A 17,144-nucleotide genomic window follows, 5' to 3' on the forward strand; every position below is an offset into this window, starting at 1 on the left:
TAGAGTGAATCTTTTCAGCTTAATGAAAGCAAGAGGGAGTAATAAAGGACTGAACTCACCGTGTCGCCCTGATCGCCTTTCAATCCCTTCTTCCCCTGCAAGTGAAAAGAAACAAGCACTGAATATGAATCCATCATCTGATAAAAATTAATATGCAGCTGATGGTGGGCTGTAAGTCTAAAGCCGAGTTGAGTTCAGCTCATTTGCATGTTGCCTGAGGATGTGTTGATGTTGACGTGTGTTCACTGGCGTGAGAAGTACTCCCAAAGTAACAGTTTTGGACATAATGAGGTTTCCATCCGACACAGACAATAGAATAATTTACCTGTTTCCCAGGTGTTATGTCTGAGTCATAGTTGGCTCGGGGACCGCAGGCGTTTTGTTTTCAAAGGGGGAAAAAAGCCTGGGAGTGGAAGTGAACCTTTTATTTCTCTAACCCAATAAGAGTGCAGATGGGCTTTGCTCCAAATGTGCTCCGTTGTGTTCTACCCATGCCCCCAGAATGGCTGGCCAACGTTGGCCCTACTGGTCAGAGCTGGGACTGCAGACGGGCCTGTGCATTTAGCATGAGGAAACCCTGTGCAGCTGGGGTTTAACATTCCCAAATACATTTTGCCCAAATAAAAAAAAATGCGGTAGTAGAGCGTTCTTCCAGGTGCTTCAAAAACGACACTGAGCTACTTCCATTGAAATGAATAGCAGAGGGTGGGTATCCTTTATAACTCTATGGTTCTACCGGGAGGACGAGGGGGGCGGGAGGCGGGCACAGAGGTTGGTGAACCAATGGGAAGTTGCCGTCGGTTTTCAGCGCTAGTTAGACCCACCCCTCTATGCCCAGAAAAGCACAGGGCTCTTTCAGGCTAGGGTCATGGTGACGTGGCTGTGGTACTGCCTATGAGTCACTGTTAGAGTCATGGTGACGTGGCTGTGGTACTGCCTATGGGCGTATTGGCTTTGTTTATGGTTATGGCTGAGTCATAGTGACACCCGCCCAGCCGTCCATTAGCCAATATTAATATATTGTAGGATACAGTACTTGAGTAAAGGTACTTTAGTTACCCTCTACCTACTTGCTTGTGTTTAACAGTGTTCATTTCGTCCACTATGCTAAACTATGATGGAAAATTGTTTGTTGACTACCTGTTGTCACTGACAAAAACGAAATACAAACTAAATATAAACTACCGATAAGCTATGATGAGTAAACTAAGGCCCGCCAAAATATTGTTTTGTCGACAAAATAAACTGTGGATTTAGTCAACTCAAATCTTATGATATTTAGTCGACTAAAACTATACTAAAACTATAGCATTTCAGATGACTAAAATAATACTAAAACGAAATAGAACTTTATTCAAAAGACTATGAATCAAATTCATACCCGAGGTCCGACGACTCCTTGGACTCCCTGATCTCCAGCCTCCCCCTCAGAAAAGAAAAAGGATGAATAATGTTTAATTTAAAAAAAGAACAGCAATAATGATGTAAATTAAGTTGAAGATTATATGTTTAGAAAGATATAACATAATTGGGACATCAAGGGATCTGAATAAAATGCCACCTTTGGTCCCACTGGTCCAGTAAAGCCGATATTTCCCTGCAAAACAAAAGTTCAAGCATTGAAGGTTAACACATTGCTGGTTATTTCGTACACATTGAGGCCTATACATTGTCAGAGATTAACGCCCTATACTTGATCATAACACAGCGTCAACACAAAAACATCAAGCTCTGGCTTTCGAGCTTGTAGATCTGCTACTTTTGATGTTTTTGAATTTGGACATAATGACGTTTCCACCCGGCAGAGACAATATGTAATTATTCACATTGTTCATCACAGATGTGCAGTACCTGTTCTCCTCTCTCTCCACGAAGTCCTTGGACACCCTGAATACCGATTCCTTCCTCCCCCTGAACATCATAGAGATCAGTTAAGGATTAATTATTATGCATTAACATGTATATTAAGGTCATAAAGAGTAATATTCTTTTCAGGAGACTTTTGGGGTTTCCGGTTTCCATTTCCGGTACATGTCTGAATGTCCGATGCCGGTGTCACTACTCACGACTAGTGTTTAGAGCAGTTGCACCCAAAAAAACACAGTTAAGTGGAATGGCTATTGTGAAAAATATACCAGTGTGAAAGATGATATCAAAAATACCCTTTGCTTAATTGAAAAGATTACAGTTTACAATGTTATCCCAGGCAATATCAGACTTTTATAGCGCCACCAGGAGGCCGATTTTGTTCAAACATCACACAAATCGCTACACATTATCTCTACAGTCATGTGATCAAGACGAATGAGTCAGATTTAGCTTTTTCCATCCTGAATTCAATCAACTCATTTCCATAACCTATTATACCAACGCATTTAAAAATGCGTTGGTCCAACCTCTTCTAAAAAAAACCTCATTGGACCCCTTAGTTTTAAACAATTTTAGACCAATCTCTAAACTACCGTTTTTATCAAAGATCTTAGAAAAAACTGTATCCACTCAATTGATTAATTTTATGAATCTTAATTCTGCTTTTGAAACGTTTCAGTCTGGTTTTAGGGCCTTGCACAGCACGGAAACAGCACTTTTAAAAGTTACGAACGACCTTCTTTTAAATGCAGACTCCGGTGACTGTTCAATTTTATTCCTTTTAGACCTGAGCTCTGCTTTTGACACTGTCGATCATGCCATTTTAATTGAACGCCTGAAGAACCTGGTCGGCATAAACGACGTTGCATTAGAGTGGTTCCGATCCTACCTAACAGACAGAAGCTTCTCAATTGTGATTGGGGAAGCCTCCTCATCACGAGCTCCTTTTAAATGTGGCGTTCCACAAGGTTCTATCCTTGGTCCACTACTTTTTACAATTTATATGTTGTCGTGGCAGCGGTGGCCGAACGGATAGCGGCGCGGTCTAGATACCGGAAGGTTCCCAGTTCGAACCAGCCGTCCGACACGTTAAAATTACCACCGCTGAAATGCCCTTGAACAAGGCATCAACCACTACGATGAAATGTGTTCTATGAGCAGGGCCTGGCTGGAAACAAGTTCTTGAGCTTAGCCCAGATACCCTGGGTAAATATAGATTTCATTTCATTTCATTTCATTTCAATTGGCAACATTATTAGGAACCATGGAATCCAATTTCATAGTTACGCGGACGATACTCAGCTGTATATCCCCCTTAAACCTGGTGTTACAGGAAACATACCACGCCTTCTTACATGTCTCTCTGACATAAAGAGTTGGATGTCTCAGAATTTTCTGCAATTAAATGAATCCAAATCAGAAATAATCTTATTTGGCCCCCCAAACTCAACCCACTCATTTCACTCTGAACTTGGCACCCTATCCACAAACATCACACACTCAGCCCGCAACCTAGGTGTTTTCTTCAATCCAGATATTTCCTTCAACACCCAAGTCACCAAAGTAGTCCAGTCATGTTACCATCAGATCCGAAACATCGCTAAAATTTTAAAAAAATTGTCATATGCAGACCTGGAAACCGTCATACACGCGTTCATATCTTCACGACTGGATTACTGCAATTCAATATACTCTGGTATGAGCAAGAAAAATATATCTCGCCTCCAGATGGTGCAGAACTCTGCGGCTCGCCTTCTCACCAACACAAGAAAACGTGAGCATATCACACCTATTTTAGCTACTCTTCACTGGCTCCCTGTGAGCTACAGAATTGATTTTAAGATTTTATTGATTACTTTTAAAGCTCTACATGGTCTAGCTCCCATTTATATAACAGACTTGCTGAAACCCCATAACCCTGTGCGCTGCCTCAGATCTGCGGATAGGGCCCTCCTAGTTCCTCTTGCAACACGTCTGGTCACTCGGGGTGACCGGGCCTTTGCGGCTCGGGCACCTTTGCTTTGGAACTCCCTGCCACTGGCTCTTAGGTTAGCAGAATCAGTGTCTTCTTTTAAAACGCTTTTAAAAACACATCTATATGTTTTTCCTAATATTGTTTTTAATTGTTTTATTGACCTGTTATTTTCTTCATATTTTATTGTTTCTGATGTTTTGATGTTTTGTTGTTTTGATGTTTTTATGATTCCTGTTTTATAACCTGTCTGTAAAGCACTTTGTAACTATATGTTTGGAAAGGTGCTATACAAATAAAATTCATTCATTCATTCATTCATTCATTATTCCCAATAATTATATAATTGTAGCCTACTTGTACGTACAGTACGTAGAGGCAGACTCTGGTTACTACAACTCTGTCTTACCTTTCCTCCCCTTTGACCTGGCAATCCTGGTACTCCATCTATGCCGATGGGACCCGGTAACCCTGCAATGCCCTATGGTGTGTGTGTGTGTGTGTGTGTGTGTGTGTGTGTGTGTGTGTGTGTGTGTGTGTGTGTGTGTGTGTGTGTGTGTGTGTGTGTGTGTGTGTGTGTGTGTGAGAGTGAGAGTGAGAGTGAGAGTGAGAGTGAGAGAGAGAGAGAGAGAGAGACAGAGACAGAGACGGTTAAAAGGTTAAAAGGTTTAAATTAGTGCAACCCCCAGGGATCCTGGAGGTGGCAATAGTAATATTGCATCAAAATCAGTTTAAGACACTTTAAACCTGTATGCATCAGCCACATTAAAAAAGTCGATCTATTCTACAAGCTCACAACACCTCACATCGCGAGTCGTTGTGAGCGTATAGATCTGCTATTTAAAAAAAGTGACACTTTGAGAATTAACTGAAACTGGATTGAGACACTTACATCTTTTCCTTGTTCACCCTTGTCACCTTTTGAGCCCTGTTTTCCACGCAAACCCTTTGAGAAACAAAAAAATAGCATACACATCACTGACATCAGGGTGACTAAATTGAAAGGCAGCCATTTTGCTCTTACACCCATGATGTAAGAGCAAAATGTGAATTTGAACGGTCACAAGTAAGAAAGAAACAACAAATGCGGATAATAACATGCATGTTTTCATTGGCTAGTTCGTATTCTTTTGTGAACATGCGTCCTCCAGCTTCCAAGTTTTTTTACTCCCATTTGGTTGAACTACAGTAGCAAGCAGTCAGTTCCTTTCAGAACCCTGCATACCTAAAGTTCTGCAGAGAAATTTCAAAGATACTCTGAACTGCATTAGGGTCCCGCAGAAACATGTGTTGATCGGCGCTGATGGGTGTTGCCATTAAACATGTTTAATTCATACTTTAAAATGTTGTTTTCCTCTCTTTCGCGCTCCAAATCTCTCTGCAGCACATTATAGACGTTATATTTGTCCGAGACCAGAGAGTAGTCTCGTGTATAGCCAGACGATCTGAGATCTTGTATTACTAATTTTGTTGACTAAAACTATGACGAGAGAGAAATGTTCAGTGACGAAAACGAAATATTAACTAATTAAAAACTACGCTAGCCTATGATGACTAAAACTATGACTAATTATATACTGACAATTTCGTCAACACGTAAAAACTTTACGAAAATGTTAAGGAGGGACTATAAAGAGATCTAGTAGAACTAAGACAAGTCATTTTATGCTTGGTTGTGTGAGGGTGTCACGCTCTGTATATAGCCGATCTACAAGCACATGGTGAGCTTGTAGATCTTCTATTTCCGGCATACAGATGTATAAGTAAGTATAAATCAGGCATTATGACAAAGAAATAGTAGACTGTCACTAAATCAAAATTTCAGATGACGATAATATATGACTAAAACTAAAAGGAATATTTATTCAAAAGACTATGTAAAAATTAACACAGGTGACAGGGTGGTCCTTTCATCAGTTTGAAATGCAATAGGTTCTGTGAGCACTGGTTTCCCACACTGTCCAAGCCAATTCGTTTGAATTATACATTTCCACAGGCATATCAGTAGGGGGACATCTCTGATCGTTAAGCTACGCGAGACTATCTCAGATGTAAAGCAACCTGATACTTACTTTAAGCCCCACCTCACCAGCTTCCCCCTAGAAAACAATGACAAAACAGAATGTGTAACACAATGTATAAAATGCTGGCAAATTATGTCATGCTTTAAATTATTCTGTGTTTCATTTAAAGCAGCACAATGTAACTTTTTAACAACTATATAGCATATGTCCCACAAAATGATAAAGTTACATCTGTAAGCAATACCAATCATCCTTCCATAAATGTATAGACTCAGGGGGATGATTTAATCCTGGCATTTGCCACGGCACCAAGGCAGAACTGTCAGTTATCAGTCAAAGCGAAGACTGGCCAATCACAGCACGTCCTCGTCGGACAAGCTTGCAGTGACACTTGGGTAATGAAGTCCAAGACGTTTGCTGCCATGTTATTTGCATTGAAAGTGGCCCCTGATACCCCATAGTGCTGCTTTAACCTTGATTTGACCAGGCATGTCTGTGTTTTGAGAAAGTTAAAAGTCACAGAATAGCAACTAGAGCTCAGACTTTTCAGAACAGAATCCAAATGTCAGAGATGGGTAAAAAAGGGGCATCACATACAGTATGCAGAATACTTAACCACTTAAATTATAGTAAGGCCATTCATTAAAAAACAATAATAACTGAAAAAAACCCAAAAAGATTATAAGGAGATACACGGTTGCTGCCCAACAGCAACGTTATGAGCGTATTAACAAGTTGCGTGCGGGAGAAGGATTTCTACGTGGTTCAGATCTCAAACGTCACGTGCGGGAAAGGGATTTCTACGTTTACAGCATGTTTTTATTGATTACTTTCAATCGTCTTTCTACACACCCGGGCACTTTATCAACTAGCATTGGATGATAGCACAACACTCCGATCACGTGATCCCAAAAAAAAAGAAAAAAATGCCTGACACCCCTCCCTTCCTGAAAACAGCACGAGAGGCAGCCCCCGTATTGTATGGTATTGTCACGTAAAGGCTGCTCGGAGACTCCTATGCAACTCGGGGCAAAAAAATTGCTTCATAACCAAGCCAATCGTGTCGCTGCAGTCTTCTTGGTTCTCTTTGTTTCAGGGAGGGGAGGGCTCTTTCCTCTCATGTGACTTTCAACGGAGGGGTTGTGTGTGTAATCTGATCCGAGTGTGACTTCAGTGTCTCTCCGTCAGATTTCTCTCCTTTTTTCTTCATATTCAAACAAAAAACGTTTGTATTGTATCGCCTGTGCGAGCGGTTATTTCTTTATCATGATGATCAACGCCGGTCAGATAGAACATGGCAAATGTGTTGTGTTGTTTGGCAGTAATACTAACCGACTCAAAACAGTCGTTCCACCTCGGAGGGAACTCACAGCGCGAGCACGGCTTTCCGAGTTGGAACGACACACAGCGTCTGACATAAAACCGCTTCTAATTAGGCTTTCTGTTCGAGAAGAGTACGCTACTACAAAAGCAGGTGTTACATAAAGGTGCATATCTCCAGAATGGAAGATGGTAAAATCACATTTAAAAAAAAAAATTAGAGTGGACAAGTTACGCTTTCTTTTGAGGTATGCTGTGTGATTCTCGCTATAAGAGAACATTTACTGTGGGCCTCAGACAAGGTCCTTCGTTCAATGCATCACCTTTAGCACAGGCGGAATAGCTCTGCTCAAAATGGCCAGCATTCAAATTGTTAAGAGAAGACCGAGGACATGCTGAGGTATGCTGTGTGATTCTCGCTATAAGAGAACATTTACTGTGGGCCTCAGACAAGGTCCTTCGTTCAATGCATCACCTTTAGCACAGGCGGAATAGCTCTGCTCAAAATGGCCAGCATTCAAATTGTTAAGAGAAGACCGAGGACAGGTTTGCACCCTTTGTTCACACTGTACCTTAACAGAAGCCCCTGGAGATCCTAGAGGGCCTGGCTGACCGGACAGGCCTGGAGGTCCCGCGCCCCCTGGCATACCTGGAGGTCCATGGGGACCCTGTAACAGGAGTACAACATTTGTGTTTAAACTACATTAAACTACATTCATAGTTAATTTCACAACTCTAAGTGAAAAAAAATGCATCAACTTAATTTCAATGTATTGCTTAATAAAGACCAGAATGTGATTTATAGCATCTTCTGAATGTCATTTATGCAGTAGCAGGTCATTTTGAGACAGATGCTGCTGCTACTGATTCATTGTTTACCTGGTATCGTAGTTTATTGAGGCACTACATTGTCTCTCTGCATTCTATGTACGAGACTAATTGCCTGTTTTATTGTAAGTCGCTCTGGGTAAGAGTGAAATGTCTATGTCGTAAATATTAAATGTTTAAAACATATTGTACAATATGTTTTACAGCGCTTGGAGCTACATTCTATGTAGGAGAGGTTCAACACAAATACGTTTATTGCTATAAAAGCATCTCTGTTATAATAATACATTTGGTGACTCACTGAAGATCCTGGTTCTCCTTTTCGTCCTGGGATGTAGCCAGCGTCTGCTCCTGCTATGACATAACCAGGTTCCCCCTAGTGGTGAGGAGGACACACAGATGGTGGTCACCAGTGGTGGGAAATAAATCCATTACAAAGATGATCACAACAGGCAGACCTAGCTATTGCATATACAAAGACGCACAGTAGGTTAGACAGCATTACAGGCAGAACATGACGTCCTGCAAGGGATTGAGTCAGCAAACAAAGTAAAAAAAACAAAACACATGCAGCCAAAAGTCCACGTCCTCCTCCGTCGATTACATAGCGGCTACACAGACAAAATGAGTCATAAAAGGAGTTGTTGAGGGTGCATGTGAATTACCCATTGTCAGCTTTTGTTAAGCAATGACTGTGGCTTTAAAAATACATTTGAATGCAGTATATGGTGCTCCAACAGTGGACATGTTTTATTTGGATGTGTCGTCGACTCGTCGGGGGGAGGTGACTTGCTGCCCGAGTGCCCGGCATCCATCTATCGTGAAGCAGAGATCTCGGGGTCATTATTAAAAATATTCTGTCTGTCTTTCAACAGCGGGGCAAGGTACTGTAAGCTCAACTGGGTGGGCAGCTGCCTGTGTTGCCCAGCGCATGGCTACGCTTCTGTTACTGTACATCTCAGAGACTCATCTCTTCAGACCCCCACTCCCCACTTCCCCAACCCCAAGTTGTAAATGTAATGAAACATACCCTCTCTCCTCTCTGGCCCTTTGGACCAGGGCTTCCAGGGCGGCCCTGTCAACACAAAACATGTTCAAGTGTCTTCAAGTGGAAACTGGAAGTATCCAGTGTTAATTTCGCCAACTAAAACTATGACCGAAAATCCACAGATGAAAACTCAATAAAAACGATGCTATGACGACTAAAGCTAAGATTAAATATATTGCCAATGTTGTCAACAAATAAAAAATTAGACTCAAATGTTATTGAGGTACTAGTAGAGAAGAGATCTAGTAGAACTAAAACATTATTATGCTTTGTTGTGCTTGGTGTGGCACTCTCAAAATAGCAGATCTACATGATTGTATTTTCAGCATGCAACCAAGTGTAAAATCAACCATTACGATGGCATCAAGGCATGCTAAAATATTTATTTGTTGACAAAATCAACTGTAGTCGACTAAAATCTCATGTTATTTTGACAACTCAAACTAGACTAAAATTAAACATTACATATGACTCAAACTGAATGGAAGTTTATTCAAAAGATATGTCTAAAACTAAACACTGGAAGTTTTCACCTCATTCTCGCAAATTGCTGATATTGAATAACTCGAATCCTGTGGTTCCTCTCAAGCTAAGTTCCGCCTTATTATAGATGACATATTAAATTCACCAAGCTGGAATCAACTGATGAAATTGTTACAGGAATAATGTGTTAATGTTTGCTTTGAACTCACCAAGTCCCCTGAAATACCCTGCGGGCCCTGAGGAGGGGGGGAAAAGAACAATACTGTAAATCTAATTCATTCAAATTAAGATGAAAGTAATGAATTCAAATTCCTGATTAAATCGACTGAGATCTAAACGTTGAAAGCAGCAATACAAACAAGATATTTGCCCAGGAACAAAACTAGTGAAAATAGCTGATCTACAAGCTCACGACGTGGCGCGAAGCGACACGTTGTGAGCTTGTAGATCTGCTATTTTCACTAGATCAGCTATTTTCACTACTTCTTAAATATTTGTTCTAATTCATGTAATTTAGCAGATTTGTCTTTCATTTCTTCATGGCATTATTGAAAAAAAGAATTGATGACATAGTTGCTGCGTTATTATATCTGCAGAATTGTGCTATGAAATCTGTGTCTATCTGTATTTGGGTGTGTGTGGAAATGTTGCAACTTGCTGGCTGCAATGCAATGCTATCCCATTGGCTGAGAGGTCGGCTAGAGGCAAAAAGTGTCTGGTTGCCTAGAGACGAGACAGCCAATCAGAAAGATAGGCGACTACGGCAGCCAATGAAATGATAAGTTGCCACTAGGTGACTACGGCAGCCAATGAAATGATAAGTTGCCACTACCAACCATAGACATATTGATTGATTGATTGATTGATTGAAGAATTTATTAACAGTTTGCAGAATTACAGTACATTTCAAGCACAAACTCAATACAAAGGCTGTTAACTGTGAGTGGACGACCCAATTAAGCATTACACTTGTTTCCAATAGGGTCCACCATGTTCAAATCATCAAAACATTTAGAGACGTACAAATAGACACTTCTATAGACAGAACAGGAATTCATCATAAAGGAGGTAAAAAGGGAAAAGAAACATATACAGTGAGGAAAAAAAAGGGGTGGGCGGTGGGGGGGATTCACGTTCAGCTCCGCTAATTTGTTTGTTTTCTTGGAGGAGCTGCGTTGGGTCCCCAAGTCGACTCCGTGGCCGTACCTTGAGTTGGCTGTGTGGCCGTGACCGTCTCTTGTGTTGTCCTTGCGATGGGTCCCCAAGTCGGCTCAGTGGCCATACCTTGAGTTGGCTGTGTGGCCGCGACCGTCTCTTGTGTTGTCCGATTTTACAGGGGCCAGTTTCGAATTGCAGCCGTCCGTAGGTGCCCTTTGAGAGCGGTTTTGAAAGAGTCAAGGGATTCGCATGTCTTAATGACAGTTGGTAGGGCGTTCCACATTTTGGTGGCATAGGAGCGAAAAGAATTTAGTCCCTTGTTTGTGCCGAATCTGGGTTGTACATGGTTCGTTGCACTCCCTCTGGTGTTGTGGGTGTGGACTTCGTTAACATTTAGGAAGTATCTAGACAGGTACATGGGTATCTTGGTGGTGTATCGAATCTTGTGGACCAGACCCATTGCAAGATGCTGTACTCTGTCGTCGACCCTAAGCCATTCCAGCCTGTCGAAGTGGGCAGGGGTGAGGTGGGTTCGGGGGGCTAGGTCAAGTAGGAGCCTGACCAGTTTGTTTTGGGAAGTCTGGAGCCTGGTTTTAAGGGCCTTTGAGGTGCTGTGGTACCAGGAGGTGCATGCATAGTCAAAGTAACCCTGTACAAGGGCTCCTGTTAGGGTCTTCAAGGTGTTTTTGTTGACCAGTGAGGAGATCCTGTAAAGGAATCTTGTTCTATGGTTGACCTTTTTGATTACATTGGTGGCCATTTTATCACCGGAAAGATTAGCCTCCATATATGTAGACGCTAGTGATGCGCGGGCCAACCCGTTGCCCGCAGGTCCCGCGGGTTGTCCCGCAAAAAAGTAGGAAGAAAAAGCATTCCCGTAACTCCTCTCCTGTGTCTATACTGTCTACTCCTCCTGCTGAAACCATCAGCTTGTTGTTCTGTTGTTCATCAATGTGTTGCTTATGAAAGGGCGCTTTAGCCCCTGCCTTATTGTTGACCATTGGAGAAAAGTGTCCTCTCCGTTCTGAGGCTCTGAACCTGACCGTCATCAGCGCAATGAGCACATCTGCACCAACTCTTTCTTAATTGAGCGTGGTGATGTGTAGCTCTGCATACACAGTGCGCACGCACAGAATTATAGCAGATCTACAAGCTCACAACGCGTCGCAGGCGATGCGTTGTGAGCTTGTAGAGCGGCTATTATAGGTGTGCGGTACCGCCGCCGCGCAACGAAGTTGAAGTAGGCTATACACAATCAAAACTTAAAATTAGCTCATGACATTTCATTTCGAGCGGAGAGCTACACTGCTGCATGCGCACATATGCACAACCCAAAGTTTGGGAGATTGAATTAACACTTACACATATGTGACATGTATGTCATGTCACATATGTGTAGCCTAAGTGTTATACTGTTAATTCAAATAATTTGTTACAACTCACACAGGAAAGACGTCACCTCTTTCTCTCTCTCTCTCATAACGAGCGACCTTTGCACGTCCCTGCCCCCTCCCCTCTCTCTCTCCAAAGCAATTGAAATGGCCTGAACTTGCTGGGTGTTGAAAAGCCGGTAGTTAGGCTACTTTTTGTTTTCGCGGGCCGCGGGGCGGGCGGGCCGTTGATTATATTGTTTTTTTGCGGGGCAGGTTGGCGCGGTGTTGGCTCCCGTGGCGGAGTAGGACGGGCGGGTTATGAAAAGAAGCCGGCCCGCGCATCACTAGTAGACGCCCCTTTCGGCTCTGGAGCGTACAGTATGTGCTCAAGGGAGGCCAAAGAATTCCCGGGATTCCTTGCGAAGCCCCGCGGAAGCATGAGCGTGCGTCACAGAGCGCAGAGTACGGGTCTTCTGTAAGTCCGGGAAAAGATGCGCTGTGATTGGCCAGTAGTCAACTTGAGTGGCAGCGTGACTTAGCGTGCCTTCCACACTTCCGGCGTACTTCCTCCCCCAGTGTAAAGTCTTCCACCCTCCCGTCGACACACATCGCTCCAACGAACTTCAGCGGCCAATGAGGCACCTATTTTTTTAAATATCTATGCTACCAACCTGATAGAAAGTAGACCAGCCTGCTTCGTAAGTAAAGAAGCTGGTAAAGAAATATCATTGGAGTTTGTTATTAATTCATGAAAAGTTTAGCTTTTCTGGGAATGTCTTTTGCGAATGTTTCGAAATAATAATAATCAAAAACCAAAAGTAGGAAACACAAACTATGAGGACCCATAACAATGGGTCTGCGACCCACAAATGGGTCGAGACCCACCGTTTGGGAAACATTGCATTTAGATTACCCGTAAGCCTGCAGACCCGGGAGGCCCTGCGCGCCCTGGTCGCCCTGGTAACCCAGGAATGCCGTCTATTCCAGATAGTCCCTGTCAAAACATACAAGCAATGATCTGTGATGGAAGATAATAGAACTTATAGGGCAGTGGTTTTTAACCAACCTTTTTCTGGACCAGCGGCTCACTTAGAAATCGGACCACTAAACGCGGCAGTGGAACGGCTGCCCCGTTTAGCGGTCAGATGGGTGGGCCGCGACTGTATGAGGAGTCCTTCCTCAGGCATCTCTACAGATGCCCGAAGAAGCAATTAAGACAACAAGAGATGCATCTATCAAAATCGATTTTTCAAAAATAGCAGACCTACAAGTTCATAGCGCGCCACTCGGTGGCGCGCTATGAGCTTGTAGATCTGCTATTTTCAATGGCTAAAGCATAACATAATGCTAACACCAAAGGGGGTTCCCGCCTAGAATGGGTTAAGCAGCACTATGTAACTTTTTTATGAATAAAGTTACATTTTGTCTAATCTGTGTACTGTATACTGTATGTTGATGTGCATGGCTCCTTACCCTCTCTCCCGTCTCGCCTTTTGAGGAGCTGAAGGGATTAAACTGTCCAGGACTTTGCCTAAATTTCTGCACAGACAAGAGAGAAAGAGAGAAGAGAAAAAAACAATGCTTGACTCTTTTGTTTCGGAGGGAACTACTCAGAATTAAAAAATGTACAAAGTTTACATTCTGTGCTGTATATGAAACTTGGAGTTAATAGAAACTACAGCCTTTCTCTTAACCTGGTAAATTTAGCATTAATAAAAACACTGAATCTTAATGAACATTTTTGAAGACCAATTATACTAAAATAGGTAATATTTGTCTGTGATAGATCATCTGAGTTACATCATAGCCCAGTAAGGGCAGTGGTTCTCAAAAGTGCGATCTGGGGACCCGCAGGGGTCCTTGGAGAGGATCCAAGGGGTCCCCAGGAAAAATGAGGAACAGTTTAACCACTAAAAAATGATTTCAAAAACAGAGAACATAGCCAAGCATTTCTTTTTACATGTTTGGCTATGACATGCACAGAATAAGCATACCAGGTTGAAAGTTGTTAATTAATTTCACTATAATTTCACCAGCTAGAAATTAATCCAATGAGATAATGCTATCCAGATCATAGTTTTCCCTCCTACAGTGTAGACCAGGTGTCTTCATTAGGGGACCCCTAGGAGGTCCTCAGAGTTACTCCCTTGTGGATAATAAAGGACTATTCAATCAATCAATCAATCAATCTTTGAGTTTGTAGTTCTGCTACTTTTGATACACGACAGAGACAATATTGACCATACCAGCCCTCCGACACCAAAGCCATCCCCCTAGAGAGAGAGAGAGAGAGAGAGAGAGAGAGAGAGAGAGAGAGAGAGAGAGAGAGTTTGTAAAATAGCAAAATACTTGTCGTGGTAAATTGATTTAATTTTTAGCAAGGTTAAATATGACTCACCTGTTCTCCTTTCTGTCCCTGGAGGTGACAAAAACAAAAGGACAGCACATTCATTAAAGAGGAGAGCCTGTTAATTCAATTAAACATTAATCTGGGTTTGAAAAGTTCAGATAATGTCAACTAAATGAGTGATGCTGTAATAGGAATTACGGTAAGCTATATTGTGCGTGCGTGCGTGCGTGCGTGCGTGCGTGCGTGCGTGCGTGCGTGCGTGCAATTATGTAGGCCAGGGGTCTTCAATATGGGGACCGGGACCCTACAGGGGTCCTCGGAGTTACTGTGTGTGTAGTGTGTAGTTCACCCAAAAACATACTTAACAGTATGTTATATCTTTACACAGAGGACCAGGCATAAGGTAGAAGGGTGCACCAACCTTAGCACAGTTGGACAGGCAGGGTCCCTGGGGCTCTTCTGGGTCACCAGTAGGAGTGTACAGCTGAGCCGACTAAGAAAATACAATGTCTTTATGCTCAAAAACACATGATTGTCAGATTATACAAAGGTTGAAATATCATATTCAATATTTGAATATGACCCTATACTTTACTCAATATGCTAGCATTGTTTGTTTGTGTTATGGTTTTTTTGGTTTTTTTGCTACAGTACCTCTGCCTCTAGTTTGAACTCGGAGAGAAGCGTCTCACTGCAGATGATACTGATGAATTCTCTCTCCACAGCAGGGAAGTCTTCAAATGTCTGGGCGTAGAAGATGTTCTTGTAGCTGGCGGTTGGCGATGCTATCTTTGTCAGCTCCTCAAGGTCAGCGTAAGCAACTCCAACTGCCAGGACACTGACACCTAAACAAACAGAATCAGAATCAATCTTTATTGTCACATCACATTATAAGGTGGGTGGAAAACGTTGTGCAGGCTCATCATTGCAGTTAAAAAGGATAGAGAGAAGAGAAGAGCATAAACTGCATAATATGACAATTGTGGGTGGCATAATAAATAAATAGGTAATGAATGAATTCATGTACGTGTATACATAAAATGAGTCCCTATTAAAACATGAATCAGTTCAGTCTGTGCATCAGACTTAGCTCTTGTTCAGCAAGTAAAAAGAATGTTATGTCAAACATTATTATTCCAATGTTCAGAAGCACTTTATTATAACTACACACCATTTAGCATTAGTTAAGCATTAGTTAAGCTGAAGCATGAGCAAATATTTAATTCATCATGAATTCATCATTTGTAATAATTGCATTATTCATACATTACTAAGCATTAGTAAACAGTTAAAACAAATTCAACAACTATTTAGCATTAGTTAATTGCCCGGGGTTATTTAATCCATTACATGAATGTGTCACGATATCAGTCTGTTGCACACTTTTACTGTGTAGTGTTGTTCCTAGTGTTTCCTGTCTACTCTATTTGTTACTACCTGTCTTGTCTCTACCCTGATTGCTAACTTGAGTCCACCTGTGTCATGTTTAGTTGTCAGCCAATCATGTGTGTGTAGTTATGTTTCACCTGTGTGTAGTTAGTATGTGTCTATTTAAGTCTCCCTGTGTTCAGTGTTTCCTTGCTAGATTATAAGTTATTGTTACGTTGTGTTCCTGCCTGTGTATATGTCCTGTTCGTTGCTAATAAATACTGGACTTGACCTGCTGGCCTGCTTGTTCTGCTTTTGGGTCCTCACCTGACACGCACCGTGACAGTATAATCTAGCCAAAGAATGGACCCAGCAGAACAGAGACTTTTCCAGCAAAAGGTGGATGAATTTGACACTGTTGTGACGTGCCTCATCACCTCAGCTCCCGATCAGTGTGCTGAATTTGAAAAAAGGATTTCGACCCAGCAGCAATGGTTCCAGGAGCGGCCATGGGTGAGCCACTTTGTACCTCACATTAACATCGTCCGTGAGAGGCTAAAGGACTTTTGTCACTCCACCTCAGTTACACCTGCTCCTCACTCTGTCAGGCTTGGTATCATGAGCTTGCAACCAGCATGCTCCCATCCTGCTCCTGAGAATACCCAGCCCATGATGGACCTGCTCAGCTATTTCCAGAGTAGGGTGAAGATCCCTGTCTATTCTGACTCAGATTCTGAAGACGACCCATATCTAGGCACCAGCTTGGCTCTTGGGGGTCCTCGTGGGGCTGGTGCTCACAACATTGCTTTGGGTCGTGTTGCAACTTCTCCCAGTGTCCCTCCGAAGCCTCGTAAGAGGTCTGGTCGCCGCCGCTCTCGTCGTCACCGGCGCACTCCTATTCCCAGGGATGCAGAGACGCGGCCACCGCCGCCCAGCGACGCCGAGACGCGGCCACCGCCGCCCAGCGACGCCGAGACGCGGCCACCGCCGCCCAGCGACGCCGAGACGCGGCCACCGCCGCCCAGCGATGCAGATGCACACTGCGACGCCAAAGTTCCGCCCCTGGCACACGATGCCCTGTCGCCGCCACAGCTCAGCACTACTGAGGCTAGGCTGCCGTCTAGTGCTAGTACAGATGCTCCTCTGTTGTAGCCTGGCTAATAAGCCAGACTAATATCACACAACACTGTCGCGGTATATCAGTCTGGGCTGGCTCCACTTGGATTTCATTTCCCGGGGGGCGGGTTCAAACATTTTCTCTTTGACGCAATTGGTCAGAGCTACTGTCAGTCAAAAGTCTCAAGCATTGAACGTCACTGTACCAAAGCCCGCCCATATTGCATACCGTGTC

The 17,144-nt window shown here is 42.9% G+C and overlaps 1 protein-coding gene across 1 annotated transcript in view; it reads right to left on the reverse strand.

Moving 5' to 3' along the window:
* Positions 1-17,144, reverse strand: part of col7a1l (collagen type VII alpha 1-like) — a 136,251-nt gene that overhangs the window by 81,810 nt on the left and 37,297 nt on the right. Inside the window, exons 25-41 of the mRNA XM_079494216.1 lie at positions 15,080-15,270; positions 14,847-14,918; positions 14,474-14,491; positions 14,322-14,348; positions 13,549-13,614; positions 12,989-13,069; positions 9,754-9,780; positions 9,044-9,088; positions 8,315-8,389; positions 7,758-7,853; positions 5,914-5,940; positions 4,734-4,787; positions 4,251-4,322; positions 1,852-1,911; positions 1,562-1,597; positions 1,382-1,426; positions 60-95 (exon numbers count right to left, since the gene is read on the reverse strand). Coding sequence (XP_079350342.1) covers positions 60-95; positions 1,382-1,426; positions 1,562-1,597; positions 1,852-1,911; positions 4,251-4,322; positions 4,734-4,787; positions 5,914-5,940; positions 7,758-7,853; positions 8,315-8,389; positions 9,044-9,088; positions 9,754-9,780; positions 12,989-13,069; positions 13,549-13,614; positions 14,322-14,348; positions 14,474-14,491; positions 14,847-14,918; positions 15,080-15,270 — 1,028 coding nt within the window. The remainder of the gene's footprint in view (positions 1-59; positions 96-1,381; positions 1,427-1,561; positions 1,598-1,851; positions 1,912-4,250; positions 4,323-4,733; positions 4,788-5,913; positions 5,941-7,757; positions 7,854-8,314; positions 8,390-9,043; positions 9,089-9,753; positions 9,781-12,988; positions 13,070-13,548; positions 13,615-14,321; positions 14,349-14,473; positions 14,492-14,846; positions 14,919-15,079; positions 15,271-17,144) is intronic.

Source organism: Electrona antarctica (assembly GCF_951216825.1).
Source record: "Electrona antarctica genome assembly, chromosome: 23".
NCBI classification, from domain to species: Eukaryota; Metazoa; Chordata; class Actinopteri; order Myctophiformes; family Myctophidae; genus Electrona; species Electrona antarctica.